The sequence below is a fragment of the Acartia tonsa genome, chromosome 11, assembly GCF_053477335.1.
Source record: "Acartia tonsa isolate MP-2025a chromosome 11, ASM5347733v1, whole genome shotgun sequence".
NCBI classification, from domain to species: Eukaryota; Metazoa; Arthropoda; class Copepoda; order Calanoida; family Acartiidae; genus Acartia; species Acartia tonsa.
The window spans coordinates 17,717,756-17,735,624 of NC_137270.1; the positions used below are offsets into that span (position 1 = coordinate 17,717,756).

At 33.1% G+C, this 17,869-nt stretch overlaps 1 protein-coding gene across 1 annotated transcript; it reads left to right on the forward strand.

Moving 5' to 3' along the window:
• The first annotated feature begins 510 nt into the window (after window positions 1-510).
• LOC145331156 (long-chain fatty acid transport protein 4-like) lies at window positions 511-16,565 on the forward strand. Its single transcript, XM_080175781.1, has 17 exons — window positions 511-523; window positions 1,774-1,888; window positions 2,924-3,006; window positions 4,169-4,244; window positions 4,536-4,623; window positions 4,861-4,943; window positions 5,747-5,809; window positions 6,335-6,381; window positions 7,378-7,442; window positions 11,140-11,233; window positions 12,025-12,092; window positions 12,940-12,995; window positions 13,847-13,927; window positions 14,236-14,326; window positions 14,817-14,919; window positions 15,228-15,278; window positions 15,707-16,565. The coding sequence occupies exons 1-17, from the start codon at window positions 511-513 to the stop codon at window positions 15,856-15,858; spliced, it is 1,329 nt and encodes a 442-aa protein (XP_080031907.1). The 3' UTR covers window positions 15,859-16,565.
• Window positions 16,566-17,869: the final 1,304 nt, after the last annotated feature.

Consider the following 17,869-nt stretch of genomic DNA (forward strand, 5'->3'; position numbering starts at 1 on the left):
ACCGTCTTATTTTAAAGCTTTAAATTTGTTGTTATCCTTGTTTCATAGATTTTTTTTAAGTTTTACAACAAAAAATAAACGAGAATAGTCCCTTTCGTGGCAACGCCTCTTAAGGGGCGATTCGTCGTATTTTTAAAATGGCTTTTTATAGGTTATTTTAGGTTAGGTTATATTGGATTAGGTCGTTGCAATTAAAACTGCAGGGTTGAAGCCCACCGCAGGGGCTAGAAATAGGAGAAAAGCTACTGTGAAAAATACGAAGAATCGCTCCTTAAGGTGCGTTGCCATAAAAGGGAATATACCCAAATAAACTGCTTATCCCAAAGTACACAAGACAGCAAGACGCACATTGTTTTGTTTTTATAAAGAGAGATAGGATTTAACAATTTCACATTTTCTAAACGTGTGTTCTCTATAGATTTTAATAATTGTTTAGTTTTTGCGTCATTGTCAGGGTTAGAGGAATAGGACAATGAAAAATTAATAAACTTTCACTGGCTTAAAATACATATGTTAGTAATTGGTAAATTATGCAGTCCTAAATTATGGAGGGGGGGGGGGGGGTGTTATGTTGTAATCGACCTTTCATTTTTTTTATTTTGGTTTAGAGGAGGGGTTCATATTGTTTTTGTTTTGTTTTTTTTTTGGGGGGGGGGGAAGGGACCGTAAAAGAGTCTGACTTTGATTATGACGTAAAAAAAATAGCCAATGAGAGGCCAGTATACACTTTAATTGACAAATGGTAAAATTTATAGTGGCCTCTCATTGGCTATTTTTTTACGTCATAATCAGAGTCAGGCACTTTTACTAGGTTCTGGGGGGGGGGGGGGTAATAATTTTTCATCATATTACATCCCAAAATAGTTATAAACTAAATCAGGTTCAGACACACACACACAGATCCTGTTACTTTATTATAAGGATTGATCTATCCCTATATTCTCGGACAAGAAAAAAACATTGTAATCGTATTTTTCCATGCTCTACTCTTATCTTTTATATTTTAAGGTTAATAAATAAAATTTTTAAATAAATATAAATTTTTTTCTTTAAAATACTTAAATAAATAAAAACAACTCCTTAGTGCATTTAAAATTAAGTGTTTTAGAGATGAAACATTGAAAAAATCTTCCCCTGAATACCAAAGCACTAACATTCAAACTCTCAAGGAAAAATAGTAAAATTTTAAAAGGAATAAAAGGAAGGTTTCGGGTTCGAGTATGGTCCAAATTAGTAACTTCAAATCAGTATCTTCTGCTGTTAATTTAAGTGAATCAGGAATGCCTTCGCTGAGAAACAGGAACAACAAGCCTACTTGGGACTTTTAGACAAGTGTCGTACGATTAAGGAGCTTAAATGTTATTGATTAGAAAAAATGGTAGATAAACAATATTGCTCTTGTGCAGAGTGGCGAATAGTAGATCCGTTATCTGTAGCTCTGAACTGTTGCCAGGTACAGCCATGTTATGACCATCATATCCATAAGTAGCTCTGTCACATATTTAAAAAAAAAACAATAGATACGTCAATTTCAGTAATAAAAGTAACTATCCGATAGTTGAAATGTTTTGACATCACAGTATTGAATTAACCTGTCAAATTCAATAAAAGTATCCAGTTTTAGATACAACATATAGGAAAATGTTGTTTACAGTCTTATTGAAATACACTGATTTCAAATTGTTGGTTGTTAATTACAATACTATTTTTTTCTCATCTAATATGTTGTTAGTCTGATTTTGCCTTGATACTAATTGTCCTTGTTGTTTTTAGCTGTTTTGAATATCCACGAAGAACTGAAGAGTGATGACAGTTTTGAAATATTCTGCTATGATGATAATCTTGAGCTGAAAAATGATAATGTGGTGGATCTCAAAAAGGTTGTGAAGTATTAAAATGTTCATTTTTATCTGGGAGGGAGGGGACATTGGATTATAAACTACACTAGTACCCAAAGTTTTACAACAACGTTTCTTGTTTTCTTTTTTTTGAATGGCTAATTTGGGTTCTTTTATTGAACTGTGATTGGTTGATTCCATTCAAATAGTGTCAAAACATAGAGGGTCAAAGTGACTCATAAATCAGCCATGTGATGTCATAAAAATGAGTAATTATCAATCTATTTTTTAGAGATTTTCTTTCCCAATTCTCTTCTCATCTCTCTCATTTTTATGACGTCACTTGGCTGATTTTGAGTAACTTTGTCCCTCTACCTCAGGAGCGTAGCCGCTAGTTCACATAATTCTGTTAAAATTTTAGGAAATGAGTAAAGTGAGCAGTAATCCAGAGCCAACAGAAATAGCTGATTCTATCAAAACTACTGACCCACTACTGTATATTTATACAAGGAAAGGAACATATTTAAAAAGTCGAGGGGTGTTAACCTCCCTAAGACAAAAATAACCCTCGCCCCCCCCCCAAAAAAAAAAGCCGAATTGAGGTATGCGATTGGCATTGAATGATTATACTGAAAGAATCAATTTTTATTACAATTTATCAACCATTTGGCCCATTTCCTCGAAAGACACTATATTGGGTTCTAGGTTTTCAAAATTAGTAAATAGAAAATAATATAAATTTGGTCTTAAAATATAAACATAAATGAAAAATATTTTTACGTACGATCATAACAAAATTGTTAACCCACAGACAAACATATGTACAGAATCTCTATATAGTGCCTATAAATAATGGAGATAATTAAAAAAAAACTGTTGGCTTAAAAATCCCAAATCACGCCATAATATATTACTGGACTATTCTAATATAGCGTCATTTGGGATACTTTGTCAAAAGGTTTTAAAATTTATCCCCTAAATTCTACGGGCATTAAATGAGCTTCATATGTACAAAGCTAGATACCAGGTTTCTTAGGACTTTTTTCTGAGTTTAACCATTATGTCAATTGAATCCGTTTCTATAGTGGAACCACGGGGCTGCCAAAAGCTGTTGTCATCAAACATGTTCGTCAACTATTTGTTATGGAAGCCGCTCATAAAGCAATAGGTATTAAAATTTTCTGTTTATTGTGTGTCTTTCTAAAAGAGCGTATATGGTCCAATAAAAAATGACATCATACAATACAAATGACCACTTATGGGCTGGTATACAATTTATCATTTGTCAATTACAATGTACACTGGCCTAGCATTGGTCATTTCTATAGTGTCCAGTAAAAAATGACGTCATACAATACAAATGACCAATGATAAGCCAGTATACAATTTTACATTGGTTAATATCAATTTATACTGGAATATCATTGGTCATTTGTATTGCATGACGTAATTTTTTATTGAACACTATACGCTGTTTCTGTCTTTCTATCTAATATCTTTTTAAGAATCTTTACATTAATTTACAAAAATAAGTCAAAAAATAAATATACCTGGGCATTATAAAAAGCTTGTTGTGAATGCAATATAATATTCTTGGTATGTAGGCTTTGTGTGTCTTCGTAAAGGTTTCGTGACTTAATAATACATAATATCATACATTTTATTTGTTATTTTGACTTTCTTGAGGCTTTTGATAGTAAGTTGATAGCTCTTCTTGGTTATATAAGCAAGAAACACTAGTGATTGGGTTTACATATGTTTAAAAAGTCTTCAAAGCTAGAATCCATGACACTTTAAGATAAGACTCTAGGGGGCTAGGTGTCGCCTTAGGTACTAGACCTCTTCTCCACGCACCTTGAAATATACTCCGCTTATGATTGCAGTGTAAAGCGTCCATTCACCCATCAGACAACCAACTCTCTGAGATGCACGACCTTTGTCTGAGAAGTCCAAACTGTGCATGGTAACGAGCTGCGCTTGTTTTGGGCCAAGGCATTCCCCCAACTCTAACTATGCATCTGACATATAAGCAGTGGGAACCATTTTTAACGTCTTTAGTTATGACGCGGTGTCGGACCGAGATTCGAACCTATCACCTTCCTGACGACGAGCGGATGCGCTACGTGTTGAGCCACGGTCGCGGGTTATCCATGACACTTTAACGTCAGATTCAACAACCAAGGATAACTAAGAGGAGCCGATTTTTCTTTTCTTAAATCTATTCACTTAACTGTTAGGCCTTCAATTTTTATTGACAGAGTATAATATAATCTATGTATTTAAATCAATCCTTATCTATCAATCTATCCATCTATTCTCTTATTATTTAGGATTGACAGAGAACGATATAATCTACTGCCATCTACCGCTGTACCATTCAAGTGGTGGTCAGATTTCTACTGCAAGGCATATTTATTTAAGATTTTACTTATTTTACATTATACACTTTTCTGGTAAAATAGAACTCACTTCATAAATCAAGAAAATAAGATATTAATGTTTATCTTTAATCAGAGATAAGTAGTTTAAATATAACACTGTAATAGAATTGTTAAGCAACAATGGACGATCATTTTCAGTCCAATGTCTCCTGTCCTTTTATAGAAGGCTTTTATGTCTACTTAGAAATAAACTAAAAATCACTTTTTTGCTCCATATTTAAGCTGATATCAAAATGTAAATAAAATATTTTGTCAGTGCTATTCTGTATGGGACCTCCACCTTTATCAAGAAGAAATTTTCAGCCTCTGCCTTCTGGAAAGACTGTGTCAAGTATAATATTACGGTATACAGATCTTGCAATTTTTCTACAACAAGGATGACAACCAATTCATAAAAAAGCTTCGCTTTTAAAAAAAATAAAAAGAAGATGTTTGTCTGTTTGTTTATTAGTGTGTGCAACTGAACTAGAAGAAAAAAGCTACTTGTCCTTAATATAAAAAACTTAAGTTCTAAAATTCCTTAGAACAGACGTTTCGATTTATAGAATAGCTTTCCTTCTAAATAAGTCATTATCATTTAGGCTACCCAATACATTGGAGAAATCTGTAGATATTTGTTGGCTCAACAACCCTCCCCTGAGGAAAAACAACATAAAGTTAGAAGGTGAAACTTAATCTTAAACAATTTCAATTCAAAGATTTTATAAACACAAGTACGTTCTTTCATTGCTTACTTTTCTAAATCTTGAAAATTATCCAAAAATAATTTTAATTTAGAGAAGAGATAATTTACTTACTAAAAATTTTAGATGTGCTTTATTTTTTTATCCATTGTCTTATCCCTTCCTGCTAGTAATACAGAATATTGGACTGTAAATTATACTTGTACCCAAAGTTTTATATATACAACATCCTTTCATTCGTGACACAACCCAATCTTTCCCGATTTTGTATAATTTTTACGGAACACGATTCCAGTGACGTCATATTTTTCTTTCCCGAAAAAGGGAATGGGGGAAGAAAAAAGAGATGGGAGAAAAGGGGGTTTTCCTCATCTCTTTTGAAGAGATTTTCTTCCCCTCTTCCCTTTTTCGGGAAAGAAAAATATGACGTCACTGGAATCGTGTTCCGTAAAAATTATACAAAATCGGGAAAGATTGGGTTGTGTCTTCATTCGTTGGTTTCCAAATTTTAATCAAATTTCAATCTAACATTGGGTGACTAAACATTCGCACCTGTAATTTCAATCTAAAGAAGGGGTAATTTGGATGATCATAATTTCGGGTAACCAACCCTTAAGATTACTGGTGGCAATTACAAGGTCTAAGCAGGTTCTATTTCGTGTACTGTGTCCCACTGTCTGAGTTTCATAGGGAGGATGGAGGGAGACATTGGAATGAAAATTCTCTGGTACCCAATTTGTTGGCTCAAAGTTATTTGGGTACTTTAATAGAAATGTTTTTTTAGAATGTTTGGAAATGGATTACGGCCAGCTGTATGGACTGAGTTTGTTACAAGATTCAATATCAAGTAGGATAAGAAATGTTTTCAGTATGACTTCGAAACCGATTAATATTCACTGGATTAGAACCAGTTCTCAGCTATACTGGAAAATTATGTATAGCATCGTATTAAACACAATTTCCCCGAATATTAAAATAAATCATAAAATTGATACCAGTTTTGTTAGACTTATATTTTTTTAATTTTAATATCCGCGGAAAGCTGTCTTTAATACGATGAGACTAATAACTATTCTAATTTATAGTGGTTGATTTTTTTTGGCAGGGGTCAGCATTTACTCCCCCCCCCCCTGTTTATTTTAGTTTTAAAATTTAAAATTATTTTATTGGGGGGGGGGGGTAATTTTATCTAGAAACTATTTCTTTTGGGAGTGTGGTGATACTCTTCCCCAAAAATAGTTATAAACCTTCCTAGGAGGTACCCTGTATAGGAGAACCATATCGGTTCAGAGGTTAGCGAAATCCTTCGGTACAGATATTCATACAGACAGAAATCATGTTACTTTAGTATAAGGATTTCTAAATATTTTAGGGACATCTCAGAGTTTTATGGAGCTACTGAGGGAAATACAAGCACTTGTAAGTAGTTTTATCGTCTAGGATTATATTTTTCTTAATTTTAACATCTAAAAACACAGTAACACGCCACCTGGGGGAGCATACACCAGGCCGTTGACAATTTGTCAGTGTTTCTGTAACAATGTGGCTTTCTTACGGATATGGGATAGGGTTGTGAGCCCTAAGCCCTATAATTGGGGTGTAAAGCGTCCATTTGCTCATTAGACAACTAACCCTTTGATTGCACGACCTTTGGCTGAGAAGTCCTAAATGTACATGGTAGGGAGTTGCACCTGTTTTTGGGCCAAGGCATTCCCCCTACTCTAACTATTTATGTCGCGCACCTGACATAACAGCAGTAGGGACCATTTTAACGTCTTTATTTATGACGCGGTCGCGGTTTCTTAACATCTAACCAACAATAAATATATAAAGAATAGTTGTATAACCAAGACAACTACCTTGATCAAGTCTTGGGGACCTTTTCCGTCTGCTAGCAAATTTCTTTCTACACTGTTGTAGCGTTTTGGCTGTTAATATATACGACTCTATTGGCTGATATTCAAAGACCCAATTAAAAGTCGGCACAGACTCCTGGGTGAAAATATACTGTTTTTTAACTCCCACCCCTCTGTTGTTTTACTTTAATTAGCCAACTGTGTTTTATTTTTTTCGTTTTAAAACTTTTTTTCAATTAAGCTTATACTGTCAATTGCTTTGTTTAAGTCAGGGCACAACAAATGCAGTACTTTGTATTCCCATTTATTTAACACACTAAAGACATTAAAAAATACTAAGGTTTACTTCTAGTAAATATCAACGCATTGCCATGCAGAAAAAGGACTTCTAGACAAAGGTTGTGAATAAAAGAGTTGGTGTTACTTTACTAAATTTAAGATAAGGAAAAAAGATACTACTCCCCTCTTCTTTGCTGTTAGACCTTCCATTACAGGCCAATCATATAATAATCTATAAATAGAACTATATCTATCTATCTATCTTTTAAATCTATTTTAGTAAACAATGAGAATCGAGTGGGCGCTGTGGGATTTGTTGGTGTTATAGAACCTTCTTGGCTTCAAGTAAGCATTCATTTCATAGTAAGTTTCTCTATGATTATTGTATGTAAGTTAGTTTCTTAGTTTGTTGGTCTTTTAGAACCTTCATGGCTTTAAATAAGCATTCATTTTATAGTAAGATTCTCTTTAATTATGGTTTGTTAGTTAGTTTGTTGGTTTTATAGAACCTTCAAGACTTCAAGTAAGCATTCATTTTGTAGTAAGATTCTCAATAATTATGGTCTGTAATTTAGTCTGTTGTTTTGGAGATAATATAGAACCTTCATTGCTTTAAGTAAGCATTCATTCTGTGGTAAGCTTCTCTATGATTATAGTCTGTATAAGTTAGCTTCTTAAGTTGTTGGTGTTATAGAACCGTCATGGCTTCAAGTAAGCATTAATTTTGTAGTAAGATTCTCTATAATTATGGTCTGTAATTTAGTCTGTTGTTTTGGAGATAATATAGAACCTTCATTGCTTTAAGTAAGCATTCATTTAATAGTAAGATTCTCTATAATAATGGTTTGTTAGTTAGTTTGTTGATGTTATAGAACCTTCAAGACTTCAAGTAAGCATTCATTTTGTAGTAAGATTCTCTATAATTATGGTCTGTTAGCTAGTTTGTTGGTTGTTATAGAACCTTATTAGCTTCAAGTAAGCATTAATTTTGTAGTAAGATTCTCTATAATTATGGTCTGTTAGTGGTTAGTAGGTTGGTATAAAGTTGTTATAGAACCTTCTTGGCTTCAAGTAAGCATTCATTTATAGGAAGATTCTTTATGATTATGGTCTATTAGCTAGGTTGTTGGTGTTATAGAACCTTCTTGGCTTCAAGTAAGCATTCATTTATAGGAAGATTCTTTATGATTATGGTCTGTTAGGTAGTTTGTTGGTCTTGTAGAACCTTCATTGCTTTAAGTAAGAATTCATTTTGTTGTAAGCTTCTCTTTAACTATGGTCTGTTAGCTAGTTTGTTGGTTGTTATAGAACCTTATTAGCTTCAAGTAAGCATTAATTTTGTAGTAAGATTCTTTATGATTATTGTCTGTAAGTGGTTAGTAGGTTGGTATAAAGTTGTTATAGAACCTTCATGGCTTCAAGTAAGAATTCATTTTGTTGTAAGCTTCTCTATAACTATGGTCTGTTAGTTAGTTTGTTGATTTGGAGATGATATAGAACCTTCATGTCTTCAAGTAAGCATTCATTTTGTAGTAAGATTCTCTATAATTATGATATGTTAGTTAGTTTTTTGGTCTTGTAGAACCTTTATATCTTCAAGTAAGCTTTCAATTTGTAGTAAGCTTCTCTATAATTATAATCTGTAAGTTAGTTTGTTGGTCTTGTAGAACCATCATGGCTTTAAATAAGCACTCATTTTGTAGTAATATTCTCTATAATTATGATCCGTAAGTTAGTTTCTTAGTTTGTTGGCTTTAAGTAAGCAATCATTTTGTGGTTAGATTCTCTATAATTATGGATTTTTAGTTAGTTTGTTGGTTTTATAGAACCTTCTTGGCTTCAAGTAAGCATTAATTGTGTAAAAAGCTTCTCTATAATTATGGTCTGTAATTTAGTCTGTTGTTTTGGAGATAATATAGAACCTTCATGGCTTTAAATAAGCATTCATTTTATAGTAAGATTCTCTATAATTATGGTCTGTTAGTTAGTTTGTTGATGTTATAGAACCCTCATGGCTTCAAGTAAGCATTCATTTTGTAGTAAGATTCTCTATAACTATAGTCTGTTAGTTAGTTTGTTGGTTGTTATAGAACCTTCAAGACTTCAAGTAAGCATTCATTTTGTAGTAAGATTCTCTATAGAAATAGTTTGTTAGGTAGTTTCTTAATTTGTTAGTGTTATAGAACCGTCATGGCTTTAAGTAAGCATTCATTTTGTGGTAATATTCTCTATGATTATAGTCTGTTATAAGTTAGCTTCTTAAGTTGTTGGTGTTATAGAACTGTCATGGCTTCAAGTAAGCAATAATTTTGTAGTAAGCTTCTCTATGATTATAGTTTGTAAGTTAGTTTGTTAGTCCTGTAGAACCTTCATTATAATTATGGTCTGTTAGTTAGTTTGTTGATGTTATAGAACCTTTTAGGCTTCAAGTAAGCAATTATTTTGTAGTAAGATACTCTATAAATATAGTTAATTAGTTTGGTGGTCTTGTAGAACCATCATGGCTTCAAGTAAGCATTCATTTGTAGGGAGATTCTTTATGCTTATGGTCTGTAAGTGGTTAGTAGGTTGGTATAAAGTTGTTAAAGAACCTTCATGGCTTCAAGTAAGAATTCATTTTGTGGTAAGATTCTCTATAATCATGGTCTGTAAGTTATTTTCTTAGTTTGTTGGTCTTTCAGAACCTTCATGGCTTTAAATAAGCATTCATTTTGTAGTAAAATTCTCTATAATCATGGTCTGTTAGTTAGTTTGTTGGTCTTGTAGAACCTTCATGGCTTTAAGTAAGCATTCATTTTGTGGTAAGATTCTCTATAATCATGGTCTGTAAGTTATTTTCTTAGTTTGTTGGTCTTTCAGAACCTTCATGGCTTTAAATAAGCATTCATTTTGTAGTAAAATTCTCTATAATTATGATCTGTAAGTTAGTTTCTTAGTTTGTTGGTCTTTTAGAACCTTCATGGCTTCAAGTTAGCATTCATTTTGTAGTAAGATTTTCTATAACTATGATCTGTGTTGGTTGTTATAGAACCTTATTAGCTTCAAGTAAGCATTCATTTGTAGGAAGATTCTTTATGATTATGGTCTGTAAGTGGTTAGTAGGTTGGTATATAATTGTTATAGAACCTTCATGGCTTCAAGTAAGCATTAATTTTGCTGTAAGCTTCTCTATAATTATGGTCTGTTAGTTAGTTTGTTGGTGTTATAGAACCTTATTAGCTTCAAGTAAGCAGTCATTTTGTAGTAAGATTCTCTATCATTATGGTCTGTTAGCTAGTTTGTTGGTTTGTTGATCTTTTAGAACCTTCATGGCTTTAAATAAGCATTCATTTTATAGTAAGCTTCTCTATAATTATGGTTTGTTAGGTAGTTTGTTGGTCTTGTAGAACTTTCATGGCTTAAAGTAAGCATTCATTTTATAGTAAGATTCTCTATAATTATGGATTGTTAGTTAGTTTGTTGGTTTTATAGAACCTTCAAGACTTCAAGTAAGCATTAATTTTGTAGTAAGATTCTCTATAATTATGGTTGTAAGTTAGTTTGTTGGTCTTGTAGAACCTTCATGGCTTTAAATAAACATTTATTTTGTAATAAGATTCTCTATGATTATAGTCTGTTATAAGTTAGCTTCTTAAGTTGTTGGTGTTATAGAACCGTCATATCTTCAAGTAAGCAATGATTTTGTAGTAAGATACTCTATAAATATAGTCTGTAAGTTAGTTTGTTAGTCTTGTAGAACCTTCTTTATAATTATGGTCTGTTAGTTAGTTTGTTGATGTTATAGAACCTTCTTGGCTTCAAGTAAGCATTCTTTTGTAGTAAAATTCTCTACAATTATGATCTTTCTTAGTTTGTTGGTCTTAGTTTGTTGGTCTTTTAGATCCTTCATGGCCTTAAATAAGCATTCATTTTGTAGTAAGATTCTCTATAATTATGTTATGTAAGTTATAGTTTCTTAGTTAGTTGTTGTTACAGAACACAACTTATTATCCAAACTATTATTAGTGCTGCGGTTCTTATGGACAGTTTATCTTTTTTCTAGGAGTTGTTGCTGCCTTTGCGAGTGATCAGAGTGGATCCTGAAACAGGAGAACCTGTCAGGGACAGCAATGGACTTTGTATTAAATGCGATCCAGGTAAATCTACCCATTCAATTAATATTTCATATATTTATATATACTATTACTTGGATCTTACACCAGATTTTCAAGTGCTATGATAAAGAGAATTCTGTAAAGGACTATAATAACGGTCTTTCCTATCCCCCTTCTTTACCCCATCCACTCCCCTCCTACTGGATAAATGTCTCGACCATTAAAAGCAAGGGAAAATTGCAACCTAAATTGACGAAAATTTTTTCTCCTTTCAAAATTTCCACGAAAATTTTACATCCATTGATACGTATAATTTACCAAAATATTTACCCCCAGGTGTAAAGTTTAAAAGAGCTCAGTATTCAAAGGGAGAAAATATGACCTGAAACCATTCAAAGATTTCTATCTATCTAGAAGATTCAAATCGATTCTGTGCAGTTAAAAGCTTTAAGCTACAGAAAAAAAACATTACTACTTTTTTAAGGAAGGAGGGGTTGCTAATGTGCTCGATCTGGCACTTCAAGGGAAACCGCCCAAAAACTATATTTACTTTATGTTAAGGAGAACCAGGAGAGTTTGTTGGAAAGATTGTCAAGGGAGATCCTATCAAGGAATTTAATTATGTTCAGGAGAACCAGGAGAGTTTGTTGGAAAGATTGTCAAGGGAGATCCTATCAAGGAATTTAATTATGTTAAGGAGAACCAGGAGAGTTTGTTGGAAAGATTGTCAAGGGAGATCCTATCAAGGAATTTAATTATGTTAAGGAGAACCAGGAGAGTTTGTTGGAAAGATAGTCAAGGTAGATCCTTTCAAGGAATTTAATTATGTTCAGGAGAACCAGGAGAGTTTGTTGGAAAGATTGTCAAGGGAGATCCTATCAAGGAATTCAATGGTTATAAGGTTACAATTTCTTGACATATATTCCCCATTATTGAGATTTTATTTGACAAGACATCTTTTATTTAAAAATAATTGCATATAGCTGTCTATAGTTCCCTAGCAAAATGGGAATTGATGTCACTGATTTTGGCCTACGTATTCTTTGACTTTAGGAAATACCCTATACCCATTCTCTTTTCATAGGGTTTCTTTCCCCATTCCCTTTCTCTTCCCTCTACAATAACGTCAATAGAATAGATAGGCCAAAAGATGTGACATCTATCCCCAATTTCCCAAGGCACTAAACACAGCTACAAATTGCATTATGCATTATTGCAACTATAGCTTCATGGTGCTCCTAGAAATGGTCTTGAGGAGTAGAATCAGGGATCAAAGTCTGAGAAAATATCAGTAAACCTCTAAAAATTGGCAAATTCCAAAATTTCAGCCATTTCTCAGGCTAAAAGCGAGATATTCTTAAACGGAAATTGGTTCCTGATTCTACTCCTCAGGACCTTTTCTGGGAGCACCATGAAGCTATAGTTCTGATGCAATAAAATTTTGACCTCCATAAGGGGGAAGTAAAAATCTAAATTTACATAGAACTGAAATATTGTACCTAGAACATTTTAAAGATACCAGTGGTCTTGTAATGAGAAGTGACATGGTTTACAATATTAGTGTGCTATTTTTTTTTCTTTTTGGGACACCCTACTCCAAATAGTACAACGGAGGCAATCTATTTTTTAAAAAGGGGGGAGGGTTTTGTGGTCGCCAGACACTTTGAAGGAAAGCACTAATTTTTTCTTAGTATACATATAAGATAGACACATCTACTTATGTTGATGTATGTATTTCTATACTATAGGATGAAAAGGCAACCAGCAAGAAAATTCTGTGCAATGTCGCTAAACACGGGGACAGGTACATTACTCATGACTCTTCACACACACCCACACGCACACAAAATGCGAGGACAGTTGGTAGCTCAGCAATATTCATCTTATCAAAAAATAATGTGATTATTTAAAACAGGAATATAGTCTATGATATGTATTATATTTTTTTCGAGGAAAGTTGTCTATAATCCCAGCAAGATATTTCACCATAGAGTCGCCTTCGAGCTCGTGCAATATATGAACCGATTCCTATGCTACCTCGAATCCCATTCGCCATGAATTATACCACCTAAATTTTTGGCGATAAACATTGGAAAATTGGCCTTTCAAGCAAAAGGTAGCATGCAAGTTCGCTATCGATATCATAGCAGAGTATGAGGCGAAGTATCACAATAGTAGCATGAATTAAAAGAGAGAGAGAGAGAGGGAGAGAGAGAGAGAGAGAGAGAGAGAGAGAGAGAGAGAGAGAGAGAGAGAGAGAGAGAGAGAGAGAGAGAGAGAGAGAGAGAGAGAGAGAGGATAAAAATAGAAGAAGTGTGAATAAAGAGCTGAGAGGCTTTTATACTTTATAAAGAACCGAATAGAGATGCAGCATTACTTTAATTTATGCTACTATTGTGCTACTTTGCTCCATACTCTGCTACGATATCGATGGCGAACTCGCATGCTACCTTTTGCTTGAAAGGCCGATTTTCCAACGTTTATCGCCAAAATTTTTCGTTTAAAGTTTCGCTGGGATATGATCCGATACATGATCTTGAGCTCAAAACCGGTTCTAATCCGGCATCTCGGGACTAAAAAAATGGTTTTAATCTTATAATTGTACATTTTTTTACCTCGGAAATCTATTTATAATTATTGTTTTTTTTTGCTCAGGTACTTCAGATCTGGCGATATTCTGGTACAGGACGAATTTGGTTGGATGTACTTCAAAGACAGGGCGGGAGATACTTTTAGGTAGTTAATCAAATTTATGGATAAATTCATCCTATTATATAAAATAGTAGGCTTTTTTGGCTGAAGCTAAAGATCTCAGAAATTACTAATTCGAATGGATTTCACTTTTCAAGAAAGCTGTATAAAATTTATACAGACATTTTGCATCGTTATATGTTTTTAGGCTACATTACTAGCCCCCTCCCCCCTGACTTTTCCTAGAGGCTAGGGTAGAAGCTATGGTAGCTTCCATGTGACCGCCAGGACGGATGGATCCAAAAATTGAATGCTCATATAAGCACTTTGAGTGAAACCGCCATTTTTTTTAGATGGAAAGGAGAGAATGTTTCAACAGCTGAGGTTGAAGTGGCAGTCAGCAAGTCTTTGGATGGGGCTGGTACTGTGGCTTATGGGGCTCAGGTACAAAGATAGATAGATAGTCAGTAGGTCTTTGGATGGGGCTGGAACTGTGGCTTATGGGGCTCAGGTACAAAGATAGATAGATAGTTGGATAGATAGATAGTCAGTAAGTCTTTGGATGGGGCTGACACTGTAGCTTATGGGGCTCAGGTACAAAGATAGATAGATAGCCAGTAAGTCTTTGGATGGGGCCGGAACTGTGGCTTATGGGGCTCAGGTACAAAGATAGATAGATAGTTGGATAGATAGATAGATAGATAGTCAGCAAGTCTTTGGATGGGGCTAGCACTGTGGCTTATGGAGCTCAGGTAGATAGATAGATAGTTGGATAGATAGATAGTTGGATAGATAGATAGTGGGATAGATAGATAGATAGAAAGTTGTATAGAAATATAGAAAGATATATCGATGGCAGGTTATACAGACATAGAGACATGCTTATACAGTTACTTTGCTTACCTAATAATTAATTAATATGTAATGACTTCAGATTCCTGGATTTGAAGGTCGAGCTGGAATGGTTTGTATCCAGGGAAACCCGGAGGATCATAACCTTGAACAGGCCCTCCAGAAGTTATCAAATCAGCTTCCAGGTAAAACAGTTACGGACAGTCAGACGTTTTATAATTTTTTAATTTTTGGGGGGCAAAAGTAATAGATAATAATTTTCCAGAATGACTTCGAAACTGCTAAATTAGAGCCTTTAGCTACTCAGGCTAACAAAACTGGTCATAATTTTATATTTTAATTTTCGAGAAAAGCTGTTTATAATAAGATGAGATAAAAAAAACTATGTTATTGTTCTGTGGGATTTGTAGGTCTTTATATTAATAGACATTTATTTATTTTTCTCAAAAAGTTTTAATTTTGTTTAAATTGGATAATTTGAAAATTTTTTTAGGATATGCCATCCCATTATTTTACAGATTTAGTACATCGCTGGACATGACAGGTAACTTATAAAATTATATTTATCTTTTATTTACTTATCCTTGTAAAAAAACCAAGAAATCTGTCTGTCTGTAGGATCTTGCTAACCGCTAAAAAAAATAACTTTCCCAACAAACAAAAAAAAATCTTTTCCTTTTAAACTTAAAATTGAAAATTTGCACCCTGAAAGATGCAATTTGTTGTTGATTTGATGAGTTTGATTCACTGTCAAAACTACCACAATGTTGTCTCGGAGTTAATTTAGATGCTTTCCCTTAAAGTGCCTTCTTGAGCACAACTAAAAGCCCCTCTTATTTTTTTAAAAATAAATTGAAGATAAGGAAGGGTATTTAGTTTTTTTTTATTACTTTTGGTATCTTAGAAATAAAGGGGAGGGGGTGGTTAGTGTTCGATAGGTACTTTAAGTTAAATCTTATTTTTTGTGATTAGGAACTTACAAACTGAAGAAGACAAAGCTGCAAGAAGAGGGGATAGACATCAGTAGAGTAACTGATACAATCATTTTTCTAAATAAAACAAAGTTTCTACCTCTGGATAAGAGTGTTCTTGATGATATTGAAAGTGGAAAAATTAGACTTTAAAGGGCTTTGACATAGAGATGTTTCGCTCAGTCATAACACTTTGTATATTGTTCTAAAAAAATAGATAAATTTATACCATGTAATAATAAAATGCGTAAAGACAATTCTTGAATATATTAAGATGCAAAATTAGATTTCTGTTTGTAATTTAAAATATTATATGTATATAATTATTGGATCTGTTGTAGTTTATGGTAAAATCTTCCTAGGTTCGAATATCTCCAAAAATAGTCTATTTTATAATACACAGTTATATCGAAGCGCACATAAATGCGCGAAAAAAGACTTTTTTTGCGCGCGTTCTCATCAGTTAAGCTCGCAATGTGCATTATTAGATATTAGATTATTAAAGGCCTTTTTATGGCAATATAAAGTTCAGCCGTTTGGCAGCAAGCAGCCTTTAAAGTCCATAGTTTTTGTTGTTGGAGGTAATCGATCCTAGGAATATTTTACCATAAATTGTAAAACATCCTAAAAAAACAATACGATAATTTGTAGTGCCACTAAAGTTAAACTAAGATGAGGACCTGTGATGGTTTTAGCCTATATTTTATTCTTTTAGAATGTAAGTCTGGTATTGTTTTAGGCTAATTTTCTTCCCTTTCATAAATATAGATCCCATAGAGGCTAGGGGCGCATACGCTAGTACAATATAATTTTTTAATTTGTAAAAGTAGAATTATTCTGTAATAAATGTAAAGAAATAATGTTTTTAAAAGCGAAGCTTTTCTATAATTAGGGTCGGTCCGTCCGTCCGTCCGTACGTCCGTCCGTCCGTCCGTCCGTCCGAGATAGATAGCTTTTATTCGTTAATTTAGACATGTTAGAATTGTCCTATCGATTTCAAACTTTGCATGATGATTCCTGTAGTAGTTGGGTACGATTTAGAAAGCGTAGCAACTCTATAATCATTACCAAAATGTCCATACGTCCATTTTAAACATGTTGATTTTTCTACTTTTTTAACAACAAATTTTCAAGTGTTTTAATTATCCGTTTGATCTGATTTTTGGTGTATTGATTCCTGGGACAACAAAGAACAATATTATAAGCGAATCAACTCTATAATCAAGTCCAAAAATGTAAGTATGTCCATAAACATTATCCTGTTTTTAAGCAGTTTTTCAACAAATTTACCTATAATTTTGATTCGACATTTATACATTTATGTTCCGATTTTTCAGTTCAGATACTATACAAGTGTTAATGTCCGTTTGTCCTACCGTTTCAGTGCTTCGCTTTTATGGATGTTGTCATCCTTGTTTATTCTTAATTTTAGAAGGTTTGATTTTTTGCGTATGAAATCTCATCTATATGTCGAAAAAAAATCCTAGTGATACATATGGTATGTTAAAATTTATTTTTTGTTCCATTAATTGAATTCATGGCGGTTGAAGATTTTAGTTAGTTTTGGCTTTAATTGTTCTACTTTGGTCAGTATTATCAGAATTATTAATCAAAAAAATCAAAATTGAATAGCAGCCGAGAATATAACATTTCCCCCCTACAGTTTCTAACGGAGAGAAGGACATTTTAAATTACAAAGTAGCTTCTCTACTTAAAATACAATGCACTATATTGCCATATGTTGAAGATTTTTCTTTAGGGTAATTCCCAAATTTTAAATTTGAATTAGAAAGTTAGCCTAAGGGTAAACTTGTAATTTAACAAGAACAACCTTATAATTAGCGCAGCACACACAAACTAAGACTAATCCAATCCTATATACAGTGTGTTTTTTTTATGAGAACTTTTTTGAAAGCAATTTTACCCCACTTATAGTTATCAGAATTTAATGATTAATAGCTTATTTTCTTCGTTTTTTAAGGCAATTAATAGAACAACAAAAAAATATTTCAGTTTTTATTTAAAAAGTACAGTAAAATCTAAAATTCAAAACTTAGGTGTCAACATCTAAAAATGGTTTTAGCGCATCCGTAACGGATAGCTTTTTCCGTTAATTTAGGCAATGGCATGTTAGAATTATCCTATCAATTTCAAATTTTGCATG

Bases quoted from the DNA above. Each gene is read 5' to 3' on its own strand.
- LOC145331156 (XM_080175781.1), top strand. The intron at 11,234-12,024 runs GTAAATCTACCC...AATTATGTTCAG, and splicing joins TTGTATTAAATGCGATCCAG to GAGAACCAGGAGAGTTTGTT. The intron at 12,996-13,846 runs GTACATTACTCA...TTTTTTGCTCAG, and splicing joins GTCGCTAAACACGGGGACAG to GTACTTCAGATCTGGCGATA.